The following is a 19,671-nucleotide window of genomic DNA, read 5'->3' as shown; positions in this document are numbered from 1 at the left end:
ATCATATCAGCACTAGTTGTAGTCCTTTCAAAGGGATAAGACTTGTAAAATTACCAATGGCTAATGAAACAGTTTTAGAAGTTGCCAAAATATAGAAGGACCTTGCCCCACAAAAAGTTTAATTTGTCAAACATGTATAATGTGAGGAACAGGCATTTACAATTATTATACAGTACCACCATTTGGAAATTAAAACATTTTATCGTCACATTTTTTTTCGAATGTACTGACCAAGTACATGTGCAAGAAACATGCCTGTACTGCTTTTCGTCTTTCCATATTTTTAATATTACTTTTAGAAATAGTTAAATATTTAGTTTTTTTCTCTGTTAGCGGCTTAAAAGGTTAGGACACTGGTGTGATACAAATATTTTGTTACTTACTATTGAGGAAAGCAATGATAGAAAGTTACACCAATCCTTGCGTTCTGCCAGCACAGAATCAAGTGATAAAGAAGGAAGTAGTTCAGAAGTTAAAGTCAAAAGGAGAAAGAAGAAAAAAGGAAAAGAAAACAAAAACAGGAAGGCGATATTGCACTGATGGTGTCCCTAACCAGCAAAGTTGTCAAAACACTTTGTTCACCCCTGATATATTAATGTATCAGTTCCCGACTAATCCAGTTGCAAGGGAAAATGGGTTCAGTTTCACTGTAGACACAGGTATGATTTCAACATCTGATGCGCGATTTAGGGGCCCGAGTCGACATGCTCTTTTCTGTGGCGCGCCACCTGTCACGATGACATCACCAGTCAGCTTCGTCCTCAGTCAGTGCTTGTCGCAGTCTGTCACGTCTGTTAGGTCAGCTTATAGGTCAGCTTATGTTTTGTAAATAGCTGCTTATCCGATCGTACACTTCGTTTTGTAAATAGTTTTAATAGCTGGTTATTTCATATATAACTTGTAAATATGCCTTCAAGAGGTGGCCGAGGTCGCAAGCGATCAGCTATGATGCTGACAGTTTCATTGACGAAATTCGCCAGGAGGCTGAGCAGTCATTGGCCGCAGAAACGAAAGCGCTGGATGCCTTTTGTACATTATCTACTCTCCCAATCAATTTGGAAGCGATCAGACTTATTCCATCAAAAGTAGTCGCAATGCTCCTGTCAGCTTCCCACGAACAGCATGTTTTGAACTTCATCACCTCTTCCGTTCCAGCGCTTGCCTGGACAGGCTGTTTTGCCTTTTGCAAAGCTCACAGTGTTTCATTGGATGAAGTGAGTATTTAAATTTCTCTTGGCGAATTTATGACTGTTTTTAAGTTCTTGTTAGTTAAACCTTTTTCACCTTTACCTGTACTCTTATCCACACAGGCTGTTATTCTTTACGAGGCTTGCTCCATCGACGGGAAGGACAGTAAAGAGTTGATTAAGGGGTTGCCGGTTTCTGTTGAGTTTCCTGTACTGTTGTCTCCTCCAACTGGTACCTGCCTCACGTGCGATCGAGTGCTGTGAGCATTAACAGGCCCACTGATGTTGTGGTGAATGGTATATGTGGTAAGGCGAAGGGCCTTAAGTTTTGCCTCCGCTGCGACCATTGCATGGTCAATTATAACAACGACCGATATGACAACAGGACGAATGGCTGGTCTCTGCATGTATCCCCAGATTAGGCCTTTTGTTGAGGCGACGGATGTTTCAGATTTCAAAGATCCTGCCTTAAAATACATGTACATGTCACTTTGCTCGTCACACTTTGAAGACTTGTGCTACGTGGGAAGCCAATGAATTCTCAGAAGTTTGGAAGCCCAGGGGCTAAAGATGAAAGCCTTTCTTAAGAAGGAGCCTGTGCCAACGAGGGATTCAGTCCCAGGTCTCAGTTTAATTTCAAGGTCTTATTATGGTTCTTTCATTGTTTGAGAACATTCTAAATGTTTTTGCTATTTCAATCCATTCGCCCTCTTGGGCAGTAAAATCAATGAGCTTTAGATGTGTTATTATACATGTAGAAGCTAAATTTGAAACTTTGTCTATGGCTTTAGGTTTATCTTTTCTCGTAGTTTTGGTAAAGCTGCATTAAAATAATATGTTTTGGTGATTTATTTTTATCCTGAAGAAAAGAACGTGCAATCTCTTTTGACTTCACCAATAACAATAATAATAGTTCTAGTGAATTGCACCTACATGCAGCTAAAAGTCTTCTTTGTTTGTCATCAGCTTACATTCAATGCTGTGATACAAGTCATGTACTATGCAGTTGTGCATTTTATACAAGAATTTTCAAAATCGTGTTACTTCCTAAATTATTTGAAATTGACATAATCTGTAAAATATCCATTGTCTGTATTTTAGCTGAAACGTGATGCACTCTCTGAAGAAGCAAACCTACCAAAAAAGAAAAGAGCACGGTCACAACGTCAGCAGCTTCATATATGAAGAGCACTACCAGTGCCCCACCACCACCATCTCCAGAGTGTGAGAAAAAAAAACCCTTCATGCCTCCACCAGATGTGGAACAAAAAGATGTTAAGCCACAACTTAGTGATGAGATATGCACACCATTAGCAGCTTCCTTTGCGATGACCACTTGTTTTGCCACTACCTCAATTGAAACCACACCTATTTCAACGTTTAAAATTACATGTACTTCTGTTGGAAGCACATGCACACCTGTTTCAATTGTCAAAAGCTATAGAGGTTGTACCAGGTACCAATCAAAATGCCACAATTAACAGCGAGTCAAATTATGACAGGTTGAGGTTAAATGTGTCCAAATTGCAAGAGAAAGTGGCTAGTCAGAAGGAGACTATTAAAGAGCTCGAAAGTGCAAGGTTCTTTTATTAGTGCAGAATGCACTATTGTGATGGTTTGGTGGGTTGACGTTTGCTAAACCCCTAAACCACTAAACCACTAAACCACTAAACCACTAAGCCACTAAACCGCTAACGCGGTGTAAACTTTTAATCACCAATTAATTAATTAATATCAATTAATTAATTATTTCTGTAAAGGGGGGAGGGGATGGAGAGCACCTGACCGTGTGCCCTTGGTAAATCGGGGGAGTCCATTACGATACTTACAATTGAAGAACTCAAGGTATATATTTGTTTCAGAAAGCACTATGCTCTCCTTGTGGTACAATTCTTTCTGGAAAAAAATACTTTGTGCTAAACGCATGCGCAGATCAGTCTTCATCACGAACATTGCGTTTTTCTTCTGCAGAAGGATTCGTGTAGACTCCGTGGCCCCAAGTTAAAACCACAAATTAATTGAATTAGACAGTAAGGCGTCATAGCAGATCATGTGAAATAATTCTTGATATGGCAATGCTGTTTTCTTAGAAAAGGAGATCTAGCATCTCATAATTAATTGATAACCTGATAACATCTGTGTTATAATCAATGTCGCCTTCTTTGCAGAAAATAAATCACGTTACCATATCATCATGTTACATCCGTTTTCGACAAAAACAAAAGTATGTTACATGTTTTTGACAAAAACAAAAGTATCTCGTTTGCTGTTTCAATAACAAACTGAAATTCAAGCTATCGAAAATTAAAATAACAGTGACGTGTTTAGAAATTTTGTATTAAAGCCTAACGTGGTGTGCTTTTCAATGCGGTTGAATTCCTGTAGAATCCGTGGCGTTAATTTAATTAGACTTAAAAGGCATCACAGCGATCTGCGAGAAAAAAACAACAATATCATGTTACATCCGTCACTTCCTTTCCTTTTATTTGTTCTCCATCGGTTGAACTAACCTCCGTTTTATTTTGTAAAACCTCTGCCGCTTTAGTGTTTGAACATGCTTTCGTGACGGTTCCGACATTTCTTGAAAGAAATCTTCACACTACGTGCTTCTCGGCTTCATGCTTGAGTGAGCGTGTGACGTGTTCACAGCGCTTTCGTAAATCGTAATTAGGTATGCAAAAACTTGCACCGGGATTTTCGGCGTGAACACCTGATAACCAGGAAACAAATATCCTAGCTGTACTGCGTTTTAAAAACCCTTTCGAAAAAGATGTTTTTTGATTAGATTTGTTCTTTAGTTTTGAGAATCGTCTTTCGTGCAGTTTAAACCGTAACTTAATTAAATTAAACAAATGTCATCGATGTCGCCGTAAAACAAACAAAAAACAAGAGTTTCATGTTACGGCATTTTCAAGGAAAACAAAAGTATTTTGTTACAAACGAACAAAAGTGTCGTGTTACGTTTGCAAAGATTAACGTAAGGAACACCTAGGAAAGAATACAAGTAGCCTGTGAACAGTTTTTCCGAAAGTAAAGTAAAGCAAATAAACACGAACATATATAAAACATCATACTTTCAATTGTTCCATATTGCATTCTGCACTTACCAAATCATCGAGATTTTTTGCTGTAGATGTTGCTGTGGTAAAGTAACTATATTGTGAATATATAGCTTAAACCATCTTAGCCTTTCTCAGTGCTTGCTTAGACAAGAATGCAAGGGCATGCCAAAACAGATGAAGGCCCAAGACACCAGAGCTTACCAGAAGGGAGAATCTACTTTCATGAAACATGAAAATTTGTCTGTCATGAGGTGGATAGACAAAAGGGATGTATTTGCCCTTTCATAAAAGCAGTTCATGAATGATATTGACAGGAATGACCCACTCCTAACCTATTATTCCATAAACGTTCGAGTCTATAAAGTGGCGGAAGAAAGTGTTTTTGAGTTTGCTTGAGTTGAGCATTGTCAACGTGTATCAGATCATGAAGTTCAAAGGGCCAATAACCCAGAAACGTCTGGGATTGGACTTGGCTCATCTGATTGTGCAACCATTACTTGGGGCTTGAACCATCTGGCCCAAATTATGTGGACCAGGCAGAACAGCTGCTGACCTGGACAGGCTCAAAGGGACACGATAATGTTTCTGTTCGCCGGACCACATTTCAAAAACCCATATCGCAATCTGCTTCAATCTTTGTGGCTTTTGGCAATCCGTACCTTCTTTTGAATTTAGTGTGTTATTTAAATATTCCTTCACTGTTTTGAGAGGTTATTTTATATATTGAAGTGATTTTGCTCAAGCCGTAGTTAGCGCTTTCAATGACTCGTCTCCATTAGCTCCTGCTCCAGTCACCCAAGGAAGAGAAGCAAACATCTTCAGCAGGGATAATCCTCTCTCCTCCGCAGAGGTTCCCGATGGGGCGTTCGTTGTAAAATTCCGCTGGGCAAGGTGAGTGCAGGCGCAAAAGATCGAGATCCACTTCGTGGGGAACCTCTGCCAGAAGCTTGTCGTTTTCTCGAACATCCAGTCGTTTTCTGGTACGTTGATGAATTTCTAAGCCCTCGCCGACTTTGGCAGATTGAAACTTGGCAAAAATCAGCGGAAAGTTTGTTTCTTCAAGTAGGGATCGTTATTTCTCCGAAAAGTTTTCATTTTTTCTGAAGAAAAGCAAAAATCTTTGTATCCGAAGTCCCCCCTGAAACTTGTGGGGAGTCGTGTGGGAAGTTTGTTGTTCTATGGAGGTCAAGTGTGAGTTGGGAAAAACTTCAAATAGCTTGACTTCCCACTCGAGGAGATATCTGTTGATGGTAAATATACTTCTTGTATTTCTTGTGTTTCGTGCCTTTCGTATTTAATTTCCTACATGTTGCAGTTCGCTTTAAATATTTACCAGTTTAATGTCTTTGATCGTTTGATCGAGTAACACAACAACCACAAAGCAAGCATTATTTCGTACAGACAAATGCGAGTGAGGTGAGTGTGTGCATAGTTTCTACACAAGTTTAAGCAGCTGTTTACGGAGAAACAGAATTTAAGCTTATATTTCGATCGGTTTAATTAGTTGGTACGGCAAAGAATTGATGTTGAAACTTCGCAATCGAATACCCACCTGAGAATCTCTTTATACGTATCTGAATTTAACATTCTTCAAAACAAACCTACTTGTTCTCTTCTCTTTCAGGAAAGAATTAATCCGTTTATAGAAGTTTCAGCTGCCAGAAGTTTCCAAAACGAATCCTTTGCTTGTTGAATTTGTTGTTCGCCACACAACAAAACAGATTTAATAAAACTACAATCTTTGTGCAAATTAAAACATTTCCACATTTCCACGCCGGCATCTGAATGCGTTCTTGTTGACTCTGCTTGTCGTGCATCGCGCAATTAACTTCAGAACCGATTCTAGACATGATATTAGCAGTCATTTTACTGACATATGATAGTAACATATACACCACCCCCGGTGAGGAACACTAATAGAAAGGTTACCTCCCCCGGATGGCGGCCATATTGGGTGTGACATCTGGCAGAGGCTCCCGCGGCCGCCCTCGCCGTTTTATTTCGCCTGCACTCTTTTCCTACAGCGGACTCTCCCCACCGAAAACCTCTCTGAGGAGCCTCTGCAGAGGAGAGAGGGGATAATCAGTGCACCCGCAAGCAGCTGGGGCACTACCATACCACAAATACCAAGTGCAATTCCAGAGAATTGTTCTACTGCGGACACAGCAATAGATTCCATGCCCAATTGCAAGCTGCTGGCCAAACTTGTCAAGGAAATCCTCAGTGGCGAGTTCATGAAACTATCTAACCTGCTCCCAAAGAACTTTTACAGGTTAAATCCATCCCAGGATGAGCCACTGACCCTGACTTTAGAAAACGCAGTTATACAAGTAAACAAGGCCAAAGCTACATCAATAACTGACATTGCAGAGTGGATGATGGTGGATGGAAATGTAGGCCTAATACTGGTACCTCATTGAAGAATACATGTATTACATAATGTAATTAAATCTTTCACAATTTTGAGCACCTTAAGGCATATTTATTTTATTTGTATACTGTAATTGCTAATTATGACTAACAGCTGATTAAGATTGAAATACATAAACGTTATTACTTTTAAACTTAATTTTGTTAAAAAAGTGTGAAATTTTGAAAAAAGTAAATTTCATCTGTAGATGTTCATTAAACAATAAAGAAGGGTATTTTTTAACAATTTCCCAACGTTGTTATTCAGTTTCCATTGCAACAAATGTTGTTTACACGCAAATAAACTTTCTTTAAAGGGTGCAAATGCTAGACACTCAATCTCGTCCCCAGAGGCCGCAATCCTTCTGGTCTGCGCCAGAGATCGGGACCTCTCGCTACTGAAAAAACCGTCACAAAGGCATCTGAATCTGATTGGATGTTGAAAAGTTGTTCGTTTCACCACAATCTCTGTTGACGTGCACAACCAAATGACATTTCTATTGTGAAAGAGGACTGTCGGTCATGTCCAGAAAAGGATGGGTCGGCGGCTAAAAAATCTAAACAATGCGTACAGGGGAAGGAAGCTTCCTGACGGGAAGACTCTCGGTGGCAAAGATCACTTGACAGACAAGCAAATTGACCTATTTCAGAAGTACTATGGAAAGCCATCAGAAGCAACAAAAAACGAAAACAAGGAAGAGATGTAGAGAGCAATATGGGTTATTTTATATCATTCAGCATCATCTGAGGATACCCACAGCACCAGTACTGCCCTGAAGGAGAAACTTCTTGGTGTGGTTGGCAGCGTGACCAAGCAATAGAGTCCAATGATTACAAACACAAGCCTCCATTAACACCAGCTGTTGATGAGGTCATAAAGCCAACATTTAAGGCTCTGTCAGCTGATGAACTGTTGGAACGTTGTTTTGAAGGAGCTACCCATATCAGAATGAGTCTTTGAACTCCGTAGTTTGGAGCTTGAGCCCGAAAGAAAGCTTTGCTGGCCTTACAACTGTGGAGACAGCGTGTGCCATGGCTGTAAGTGGCTTTAATGATGGTTCCCACACATCAGTCAACATTATGATAAAGTGTGGGCTAAATCCAGGAAGATGCGTCTCTTTTCTTTTGACATCCTGTTTTAAGTACATTTGCACTTAACTAGGTCGTTGCTTATTGTTCCTGGATCAGTCTTCTTCTTTGTTCACCATGGTAATTTTCGCTATTGTCTGATTTTTACACTTTGTTTTGTGCGATCGGAAAGCCCCCTTTTGGGTGCAGGATGATATTTAAGTATATTGTGTAGTGTTTGTTCCTATTTTAGATAAATACCTTAGCTATGATATAATCTGTAATCATCGGTTAGCACACCTTAACTGCAGTCACGTGATTATACCATTATATCATTGTACATAAATTAGTTGATTCAGTTCTAATAAAGCAGTTGTGTAAGCACCTTGGCCTGTTTTCACTGCGTACTCTAAAGTAGTACTTCGAACCCTTAATACACAACAACTGGCGACGAGGATGGCCACTCTTGGAACGGTAGTCAAATATGAAGATTTGGTGAAAATCTTACGAGATCACTACGAGCCAAAGCCTATCGTGATCGCCGAACGTTTCCACTTCCACAAGCGTGAACAACACGAGGGGGAAGGTGTGGCGGCGTACAGTGCAGCCCTGAAGAAGTGTTCTGAACATTGTGCCTTTGGCACATTCTTACAAGAAGCCCTAAGAGACCGATTCGTCTGTGGTCTAAGGAGCAAACAAATTCAGAAAAGGCTTTTGTCAGAGAAAAAGCTCACATGGAAAGAACCAGTAGAAATTGCGTTGGCAATGGAAGTTGCTGATAAACAAGCAAACAACTTCAGGAATTCGCCCGCAGAAGGTAACTTACATTATGTGAAACCACCGCATCCGCCCAAGATGCCCAAGCCAAGAAAGCCGTGTTTCCGTTGTGGCGAGAACCACGTCCCGCAAAAATGCCGATTTAAAGATGAGTTCTGTCGGAAGTGCAAATCAAAGGGGCACATCACCAAAGTGTGCAAGAAGGATCCACCTGGGTCGTCAGGCAGTTACGCCCATGGATCACGTCCAGATCGGGGAAGCCGATCAGTTCGGTATGTGGAAGACGCCGCTGCTCTGAAAGAACCGAATGGCGAGTTCAAATTATTTCAGATCCACCAGGAAAAGCCTGAACCATCCATCAAAGTTCCCGTAAAAGTAAATGGTGAACAATTTTCAATGGAATTGGACACTGGTGCTTCCGTTTCAATCATGTCCGAGGAGGCCTGGAAAAAGAATTTCCCGAAAATTCCACTGGAGGAATCTAAAATGAAGTTGAGGACCTACACTGGAGAAGCCCTCGAAATCCTTGGACAAGCACGAGTCGAAGTTACCTATCAAGGCCAGACCGCCAATTTACCACTCCAAGTCATAAAAGGACAAGGACCAAGCCTGTTTGGAAGGAACTGGCTAAGGAACATTAAGTTGAACTGGGGGTCAATTAAGAAGATAAGTAGTGACCTAGATAATGTGTTAACTAGACATCAATCAGTATTTAAGGATGAATTAGGTACTATGCAAGGCGTTAAGGCTAAATTATTCGTCAAGTCCGAATCAAAACCGAAGTTTTTCAAACCGCGCCCAGTACCGTATGCTTTAAAGGGAGCCATTGAGCAAGAATTAGATCGCTTAGAAAGTATGGGAGTGATTGAAAAGGTGCGCTACTCAGAGTGGGCGGCACCGATAGTTCCTGTGGTTAAACCTGATAATTCAATTAGAGTTTGTGGGGATTATAAAGTTACCGTCAATTCCGTTTTGGATGTTGACCAGCACCCGTTGCCAAACCCCGAAGAATTGTTTGTAACTTTAAGTGGGGGTGAGAAATACAGTAAGCTAGATTTGTCTAGAGCTTATCAACAAATTCTTTTAGATGACGATTCTAGAGAATATGTAACCATAAATACTCATAAGGGTTTGTATAGGCCCACTCGTTTACCTTTTGGGGTATCCTCCGCATCAGCTATTTTTCAATCAAAAATTGAGCAAGTACTCCAGGGTATACCAATGGTTGTTTGTAGAGTAGACGACATTTTAATATCGGGGAAAAATGACCAAGATCATTTATATCATCTTACAGCAAGGCGCCCAAACGTGTGACCACTTTTAATTTATTCACATTCTTTCGTGCAGATTTAATCCAATCAGAAGTCAACTGCAAACTATCCACGGCTTTTGATTGGATTAAATCTGCACGAAAGAATGTGAATAAATTAAAAGTGGTCACACTTTTGGGCGCCTTGCTGTAATGAGGTTCTAGAGAGGCTGGAAAGCGCTGGCTTGAGGTTGAAGCTTAGCAAATGCAAATTCATGCAGCCTAAGCACCCTTACACCCGTGGGATTGGCCAAAGATGCCTTGGCAGCGAGTACACATCGACTTTGCAGGTCCATTCATGGGAAAGATGTTCCTGATCGTCGTCGATAGTCACTCAAAATGGTTTGAAGTAGAAATAATGCCTAGCATTACCAGTGCAGCGACAATCGAGAAACTTCGCGACATGTTTTCTCGGTATGGCATTCCACAGCAACTCGTGAGTGACAACGGTGCGCAGTTCACTTCAGACGAGTTTCGTAAATTCACGCAAGCGAATGGCATCAAACATACGCTTGTTGCCCCCTATCACACGCGATCTAACGGCCAAGCAGAGCGTTTTGTTCAAACGTTTAAGCAATTTTTTAAGGCTGAGGGGAGCAAATCGATTAAGCAGAGTTTAGCGCGATTTCTGTTCAGTTATCGAACAACCCCAAACAGCACAACAGGTCAAACACCAGCTGAGTTATTCTTTAATCGTCGATTGAGGACGAGGTTAGATTTAATGCGTCCTGATCTCGGTCTAAAGTCTTTGACAGGCAAACCGATCAGAAAGCCAGACACGACAAGGTCAGCAAAGAGAGAGAATTTACACTCGGGGAACAAGTTCTGGTGCAGAACTTCCGTGGAGAGCCGAAATGGCTTGGTGGTGTCATAACGGAGCAGACTGGTCCTGTCTCCTATAAAGTTTTAGTCGGAGATCAACTTTGGAAACGCCACATTGACCAGATGCACCAAAAACATGAAGACAGCCTAAATGGCACTACAGAAGTTAGCGTGACACCTTCAAATGATGCAATCACTCAGGATGTCGTTGACATCCAACCGGTAGCGCCTCCGCAAATAGAAACCGCGAAAAACGCCACGCCAGAGCCAAGCGAAATTATAAGTAGCGAAAGTCGCAGCAATGCGGCAACGCACGCAACCGCGATAGCGCAATCTCAACCTCAACCACGCTATCCAACTCGACAGCGCAAAGCTCTGCAACGCTTAGGATTTGATACAAAATGATTAAATTAGTTAATTACACACCTTTAGAATAAGTGTGGGGGAATGTAGAGTTTGTTCCTATTTTAGATAAATACCTTAGCTATGAGATAATCTGTAATCATCGGTTAGCACACCTTAACCGCAGTCACGTGATTATACCATTATATCATTGTACATAGATTAGTTGATTCAGTTCTAATAAAGCAGTTGTGTAAGCACCTTGGCCTGTTTTCACTGTGTACTCTAAAGTAGTACTTTGAACCCTTAATACACAACATATTGTGTGGCCAGGGAGATGATATTAAGAGTAAAGAAGAAAAAAAATAAAGGACAGAGAAAAAGGAAACACAAAGGAGGAGTGGAATTGCTTTTTGGCGAGTGTATGTTCTCGGTGCAGTTAGCGCCTTCAATGGCTCATCTCCACCAGCTCCTGCTCCAGCCACTTAAGCAAGAGAATCCTCTGGCAACAAAGCATGGCAAACATCTTCAGCACGATTAATCAGTGCACCCACAAGCAGTGGGGCAACCATACCACAAATACCAAGTGCAATTCCAGAAAAAATGTTCTACTGTGGACACAGCAGTGTTTATCTTGTTATATTTTCTCCGTTTACCTTGCTTTATTTTTTAGCACAGCTATTTATTAGTTGTTTGTATTCCCTCTGTGGTTGTTCGCATATTGACCTTCTGAAGCAGCTTATAACAATTCCACCTTTCCATAAAATGGCAAAAGAACATGACATTGACCTTCTGAAGCAGCTTATAACAATTCCACCTTTCCATAAAATGGCAAAAGAAAAGAACATGACATTGACCTTCTGAAGCAGCTTTTAACAATTCCACCTTTCCATAAAATGGCAAAAGAACATGATGTTTTACAAAAGCCTGTTTTGAATATAAACCAGATGAAGACATATAAAACAGATGAAGCCCCAAGACACCAGAAGGGAGAATCTACTTTCATAAAACATGAAAATTTGACTGTCATGAGATGGAGAGACAAAAGGGATGGTATTTGCCCTTTCCACATAATGGAAACTCAATTGAAGATAATATGCCTAAATGTAGGAAGCCAGAGCTTATCAAATCATACAACCAGTTCATGAATGGTGTTGACAGGAAGGACCCGCTCCTGACATACAGTAATATTCCACCAATGTCAAGTCCATAAAGTGGTGAAAGGAAGTGTTTTAGAGGTTGCTTGAGCTAAACATTGTCAACGTGTATCAGATCATGAAGTTCAAAGGGCCAATAACCCATAAACGTCTGAGACTGGACTTGGCTCAGCTGTTGGTGCAACCATTGCTTCACGCCCAAACCATCTAGCCCGAATTAGGCAGACCAGGCAGACCAGCTACTGATCTGGACAGGCTCAAAGGGAAACACTATGTGGGGCACTGGAACAAAAAAGGAAATGCTAAAGGGAGATGCAAAGTGTGTGCTAAGCAGAAGAAGCCAAATGCAAAAATACAGAAACATAAAACAGCAAACTACTGTAAATGTTGTGAGGTTTTCTTGTGTGAGGAAAACTGTTTTCAAAATTACCACACACAGCAAAGCTTTTAGGTTGACTAGCTTTTTTTTTATTGACACTTTCACTGTATTTTACATTTAACTACAAAAGTAGAGATATCTGTGTGTTCCTGGAAAATGATCCTTGGTAAACCATACCACAAATACCAAGTGCAAATCCAGTAAATTGTTCTACTGCAGACACAGCAATAGATTTCATGCACAACCTTGTAAGGCGCATTTGGTCATATTTACATGTTAATTTGCGCCATAGAAATCTTAAATATTATTATTAAATATTACAACCTGCCGGCCAAACTTGTCAAGGAAATCCTCAGTGGTGAGTTTATGGAAATATCTAACCTGCTCCCAAAGAACTTTAACAGGTTAAATCCATCCCAGGATGAGCCACTTACCCTAACTTTAGAAAACTAAGTTATACAAGTAAACAAGGCCAAAGCTACATCCATAACTGACAAAGCAGAGTGGATGATGGTGGATGTATTAAATGTAGCCCTTTTACGGGTACCTTACTAAAAAATACATGAATTACATAATGTAATTCAATTTTGGACAATTTTGAGCACCGTAAGGCATTTATATTTATTTCATTTGTATACTGTATTTGTTAATTATGACTAATCCATAACTGACAAAGCAGAGTGGATGATGGTGGATGTAAATGTAGCCCTTTTACTGGTACCTTACTAAAAAATACATGAATTACATAATGTAATTAAATTTTTGACAATTTTGAGCACCGTAAGGCATTTATATTTATTTCATTTGTATACTGTATTTGTTAATTATGACTAAAAGCTAATTAACATTGAAATACATAAATGTTATTACCTTTAACTCTACTTTAAGAAAACACTGAAAACAATTAAAGCATCGCAGTATTTATCTTTGGGTACATGACTTTTCCAATTGTATTTATTTGGAGGAAACTTTGTAAAAACATATTTGTAAACACCCCTTTTATTGGGGGGGGGGGGGGGAGGCAAGAGGAAAGATACTATTATTTATAATTGTGATTTGCTATTTTTAAGATGCTGTGTGCAATTATAATTAGCTTTACACATATTTCCTCTTTTTCTAACCAGTGTGAATTCCTAATAGTCAAATTTAATTAGTAAATGAGTTTTTCTTTAATCAGTTGTACAAGAGATGTAACCGCTGGGGAGTCTACATGAGCCATTGGCGAATGTTAAAGAAAATTGATGAGTTTGGAGAGAACTATGATGAACTCGTAAATGAATGGAAGTGCAACCTGGAGCACAGTTGCAAGAAACAGGCAGTTCTGTCAACTGTATTTGAGGTGGTGGAGGAGGCAGAAAGTGAAGTTGTACCTGAAGGTCTTCAGACAGCTGACCTTGGATTGTCATTTGCTACTACACCACAGCAGATCATGGATGATATTGATGCCTCCCTTTCTGTTGATTCTGTAAAGGATCGTGTAAAGTTGAGAATGGGCCCACGTTTTGATGAGCAGGGATTTAACTTTGTTGTGGATGAAGAACAAAGATTGAATGGAGGAACATTTAATTCAAATACTTTGAAAGACATTGAACAGCGGGTGTTGTTATTGCATCCTCCGACCTTTCAAATCACTGGCGACAACCTTGACCTTATGGTCAAGGTTAAACACATAAGCAGCATGAACCAAAACAACAGCATCCATTGGTTTAACTTAAATGCTGTCCAAAACTGTGTACTTGGAAACCATCTGGACTAGGAGATGGTTCCCAGTGCACAGTGCACCCATTAAGCAAGTTATGGAGATGGAGAATGTGGACTTCCTTCCATCGCTGGAAGACAACAAAAAGTTCCTCCATGATGTGACTGCACTTGCAGCTAGGGTTGTAGCAAGACAAATCCCAGCCTTAACTCTTTTTAAAAACGCCACAGTGACCACATTCCTCGCAAATACTTGGAGACCATAAAACAGAAATCTGAGCAGGTAAGTGAAAATTTAAGTATTGACTAAACAACTAAACCTCTTTATGTATTTCATATCAATTTTATTTATCACAATATTTTTGCCAATTATTTATTATGTGGATCATATTGGGAGAAGATAGAACATATCAGCTTCTTCACTGTTGTCGCCACAAAAAAACCCTGTTTGTTTACCCAGACATTTACGCTTATTCCTGAAGTCTTGTGTTTAAGATCAATTTCTCAAATCATGACAAAGGATGAAAGTTAAATGTTCCTAAACTAAGATTGAGCTGTTAAGAAGGACTTCAGCCACTAAAAGTCAAGAATAATATTCTTTTTAATAAGAAAATAAGTTCCTATTCTATGGGACTGTTCTTAAAACAAGATTTCATGTTTAGAGTGATATATCTGTATACATGTAGTCTTATTGACTTACGGTAGTCTTACTGAGAAAGTAATTTCCCATTTCGCATAATCTTGATTTCATTCTTTATAAAGAATTTTCAACATGTACGGTTATGATGTTAATATTCAACATTTTTGCAATCAAAAATCACATCCTAACTTTGATATGCCAGACAAAACAAGGTCACCAAAATACCAACAATCTTAATGTGGTCTAAATATTATTATTATTGTTTTTTTTGTAGGTTCCCCTAGGGCTTCTATTTAAAAATGAAAATATTAACGAGGAAATGATTGACATTCTACATGAGCTTCACTGCAAGTACCTTCCCTTGGAAAAGCATGAAGTTCATGGTGAAGAGGTGGTCACCATTCTGGAGAGGTTGTTCTTTGGTGGTGACCAGCTTACTGACGAAAGGGCAAGCCACTGTTAAGATGCACGGAGTGACGGAGACACAAAGTTCAAAAGGCTCGAGGGATTCTTCAGTAAAGTAGAAGATTGGCATGCTGTTAGACTTCTATACAAGGTGTGTTACAGTAAACGTTTGTATGTATCTCACTAGTGTGCTTTTACAAGCTGCAGCTCCTGCTCTCTTCTTCTTCCTCTTTGGAAAAAATAAACTATGTCCCTGTTGCTTTGTTATTATATTTTCTCTGTTTACTTTGCTATATTTTCTTAGCACAGCTGTTTATTAGTTGTTTGTTTTCCCTCTGTGGTTGTTCGCACATTGACCTTCTGAAGCAGCTTATAACAATTCCACCTTTCCATAAAATGGCAAAAGAACATGACATTGACCTTCTGAAGCAGCTTATAACAATTCCACCTTTCCATAAAATGGCAAAAGAAAAGAACATGACATTGACCTTCTGAAGCAGATTATAACAATTCCACCTTTCCATAAAATGACAAAAGAGCATGATGTTTTACAAAAGCCTGTTTTGAATATAAACCAGATGAAGACAAAATTATAAAACAGATGAAGCCCCAAGACACCAGAGCTTACCAGAAGGGAGAATCTACTTTCATAAAACATGAAAATTTGACTGTCATGAGATGGATAGACAAAAAGGATGGTATTTGCCCTTTCCACATAATGGAAACTCAATTGAAGATAATATGCCTAGGAAGCCAGAGCTTATCAAATCATACAACCAGTTCATGAATGGTGTTGACAGGAACGACCCGCTCCTGACATAATATTCCACCAATGCCAAGTCCATAAAGTGGTGAAAGGAAGTGTTTTAGAGGTTGCTTGAGCTAAATATTGTCAACGTGTATCAGATCATGAAGTTCAAAGGACCAATAACCCATAAACGTCCGAGACTGTACTTGGCTCAGCTGTTGGTGCAACCATTGCTTCACGCCCAAACCATCTAGCCCGAATTAGGCAAACCAGGCAGACCAGCTGCTGATCTGGACAGGCTCAAAGGGAAACACTTTGTGGGGCACTGGAACAAAAAAGGAAATGCTAAAGGGAGATGCAAAGTGTGTGCTAAGCAGAAGAAGCCAAATGCAACAATACAGAAACATAAAACAGCAAACTACTGTAAACGTTGTGAGGTTTTCTTGTGTGAGGAAAACTGTTTTCAAAATTACCATACACAGCAAAGCTTTTAGGTTGACTAGCTTTTTTTTATTGACACTTTCACTGTATTTTACATTTAACTACAAAAGTAGAGATATCTATGTGTTCCTGAAAAATGATCCTTGGTAAACCATACCACAAATACCAAGTGCAATTCCAGTAAATTGTTCTACTGCAGACACAGTAATAGATTTCATGCACAACCTTGTAAGGCGCATTTGGTCATATTTACATGTAAATTTGTGCCATAGAAATCTTAAATATTATTATTATCCCAGGATGAGCCACTTACCCTAACTTTAGAAAACTCAGTTATACAAGTAAACAAGGCCAAAGCTACAACCATAACTGACAAAGCAGAGTGGATGATGGTGGATGTAAATGTAGCCCTTTTACTGGTACCTTACTAAAAAATACATGAATTGCATAATGTAATTAAATTTTTGACAATTTTGAGCACCATAAGGCATTTATATTTATTTCATTTGTATACTGTATTTGTTAATTATGACTAATCCATAACTGACAAAGCAGAGTGGATGATGGTGGATGTAAATGTAGCCCTTTTACTGGTACCTTACTAAAAAATACATGAATTGCATAATGTAATTAAATTTTTGACAATTTTGAGCACCATAAGGCATTTATATTTATTTCATTTGTATACTGTATTTGTTAATTATGACTAATCCATAACTGACAAAGCAGAGTGGATGATGGTGGATGTAAATGTAGCCCTTTTACTGGTACCTTACTAAAAAATACATGAATTGCATAATGTAATTAAATTTTTGACAATTTTGAGCACCATAAGGCATTTATATTTATTTCATTTGTATACTGTATTTGTTAATTATGACTAATCCATAACTGACAAAGCAGAGTGGATGATGGTGGATGTAAATGTAGCCCTTTTACTGGTACCTTACTAAAAAATACATGAATTGCATAATGTAATTAAATTTTGACAATTTTGAGCACCGTACTTGGCATTTATATTTATTTCATTTGTATACTGTATTTCTTAATTATGACTAAAAGTTAATTAACATTGAAATACATAAAAGTTATTACTTTAACTCTACTTTAAAAATAAGGTTGCTATAAGTTCTCTTGTAAGAAAACACTGAAAGTTTGAAAAGAAAATTAAATAAATTGGCAATTTTACAGCCCATAAAAGGTATGGCATTTGGCTCCAAAATTGGCAGGAAAAATGCGCGGCTAAAATACCACGTGATCTCAGGTGGTGACGTCAGGTTGGTTGATTGTTGAAAGCTACGCCAAGAGGGGGAAGAAACTGCGTCACAGGTGGCCTGAACAACGAGAGTTGCCGCAATTCAATGTTTACTCGGGGTGTCACAATGCACCAATTACCTGGGGGAGAGCTTTGAGGGAGGAATGGGTAAAATTTGTGCAATGACACTGCCAAGACTTTGAAGATAATAATTTTATGCCTAGGAAGCCAGAGCTTATCAAATCATACACCAGTTCATGAATGGTGTTGACAGGAACGACCCGCTCCTGACATAATATTCCACCAATGCCCAGTCCATAAAGTGGTGAAAGGAAGTGTTTTAGAGGTTGCTTGAGCTAAACATTGTCAATGTGTATCAGATCTTATCGTCACTATGTTATGCTCATTTTGAACAGAGTTGCTATTCCTTCTGTTTTGCAACTTGAAGGAATAGAGAACATGAAGATGAACAGGGTACTGATAACAGGATCTATGTGTACCAGTACCACAAGAATGGAAAGAGTTGGTTTTTGCAGTACACTTGTGAGAAGTGAGAGGAACCGCAAAAAAATGAGGCATGTCTGGAGAGATATGTAACCATGCACAGGTAAACGTACCTTTACACTTATCCATTAAACAGGCAAAACCATTAAGTATCTGCTACATGTAGTTACTGGATGGAAGCTTTAGAAGAAACATTAGAGATGTTAGCCTAATGGTTAACGTCAGCAACTCACCGTTTAACCCCTGCAATGTATGGTCTATGCTACGGGCATGTTTGTGTGGCTTTGTTTACTTTTGATTTTAATTTCTGTTCTTGCTTAAGACTGGCATAAGAAGTTTGTCCTAAGTTTTTAGCAACAACCCATGGAACCCTTACAAATGCAATTTATTTCTTATTAAAATAATTGGTATTACTATTCTCACTGCATATATAATGAGCATGTCACGATAATGCATAACATTCTGCTGGGGTCTGGGCTAGTGGCATCTAGTATGATCTTCTGTGGCCTTTCGAAAATAAAATGTGGCTGCGCAGTGCAAAATCTCACAGTTTGACAATATTGCCCTGGGAAGACACTTTGCACTCCATTCTTCAAGGTCACCACCACCAGCCTTCTTTGCTTGTGATTCAGCTTGCTCTATTTTCTTCAGTTATGGATGAACCTGCTTTGCCTCCTCTCTCGGACCGTGGTCCTGAGCCAGCAGACAACCCGGTTGGTGATGTCAGGTTGGTTGATTGTTGAAAGCTATGCCAAGAGGGAAAACAAGTGGAAGAAAATGAGGTAATTTCTTCACTTATTCCTGGTGTTTTGCTTCCATTGATTTGCAAAATTCCCTCCTGGACACAGGCTATTTTTTAGGTATATTGTGGGGCCAGGGAGATGATATTAAGAGTAAAGAAGAAAACAACAATAAAAGGACAGAGAAAAAGGAAATAAAAAGGAGGAGTGGAAGCCCTTTTGGGTGCATGTATGTTCTCACCGCAGTTAGCGCCTTCATTGGCTCGTCCAACAAAGCATGGCAAACATCTTCAGCATGGTTAATCAGTGCACCCACAAGCAGCGAGGCAACCATACCACAAATACCAAGTGAAATATTCCAGAAAATTGTTCTACTGTGAACACAGCAGTGTTCATCTTGTTATATTTTCTCCGTTTACCTTGTTATATTTTCTTTGCACAGTTTTATGCCATTGTGTTAGAATTTTGGTTTGGGGGATTTTTTCTCCCTCGTTATTGCTGCGTTCAGGTTTGTTTTCTTGTTATGCATATAATATTGTTTTTTCCTTGTTTTGAATTGGCTCTGTGGTTGTTCACACATTGACCTTCTGAAGCAACTGATAACAATTCCACCCTTCAATAAAAAGGTAAGAAGACGTTATGTTTATACATAAGCCTATTTTGAATAATTATTATTAGCCTTTTGGCAATGTGGCAGCCTTGTTTTGTTGTGTGACGAAACTTTAAAT

The 19,671-nt window shown here is 39.3% G+C and overlaps 2 protein-coding genes and 1 pseudogene across 3 annotated transcripts in view; 2 read left to right on the top strand and 1 right to left on the bottom strand.

The window, feature by feature from the left end:
* LOC144644145 (uncharacterized) overlaps positions 1–19,671 on the bottom strand; it is an 83,258-nt pseudogene that overhangs the window by 51,168 nt on the left and 12,419 nt on the right. The gene's annotated exons all lie outside the window — the stretch shown is intronic.
* Positions 13,530–15,303, top strand: LOC144644158 (uncharacterized). Its single transcript, XM_078503585.1, has 2 exons — positions 13,530–14,493; positions 15,125–15,303. The coding sequence occupies exon 1, from the start codon at positions 13,723–13,725 to the stop codon at positions 14,266–14,268; it is 546 nt and encodes a 181-aa protein (XP_078359711.1). The 5' UTR covers positions 13,530–13,722; the 3' UTR covers positions 14,269–14,493; positions 15,125–15,303.
* Positions 15,369–19,671, top strand: part of LOC144644153 (CUE domain-containing protein 2-like) — a 36,321-nt gene continuing 32,018 nt past the window's right edge. The window contains exon 1 of the mRNA XM_078503575.1: positions 15,369–15,406. Within this exon, the coding sequence (XP_078359701.1) occupies positions 15,384–15,406 (23 nt within the window). The 5' untranslated portion in view covers positions 15,369–15,383. The remainder of the gene's footprint in view (positions 15,407–19,671) is intronic.

Source organism: Oculina patagonica, chromosome 2 (genome assembly GCF_052425735.1).
Source record: "Oculina patagonica isolate OP01 chromosome 2, crgOcupat, whole genome shotgun sequence".
In the NCBI taxonomy this organism is placed as follows: domain Eukaryota; kingdom Metazoa; phylum Cnidaria; class Anthozoa; order Scleractinia; family Oculinidae; genus Oculina; species Oculina patagonica.
The sequence above is the reverse complement of the archived record's forward strand: the minus strand, read 5'-3'. Positions and strand labels throughout refer to the sequence as shown.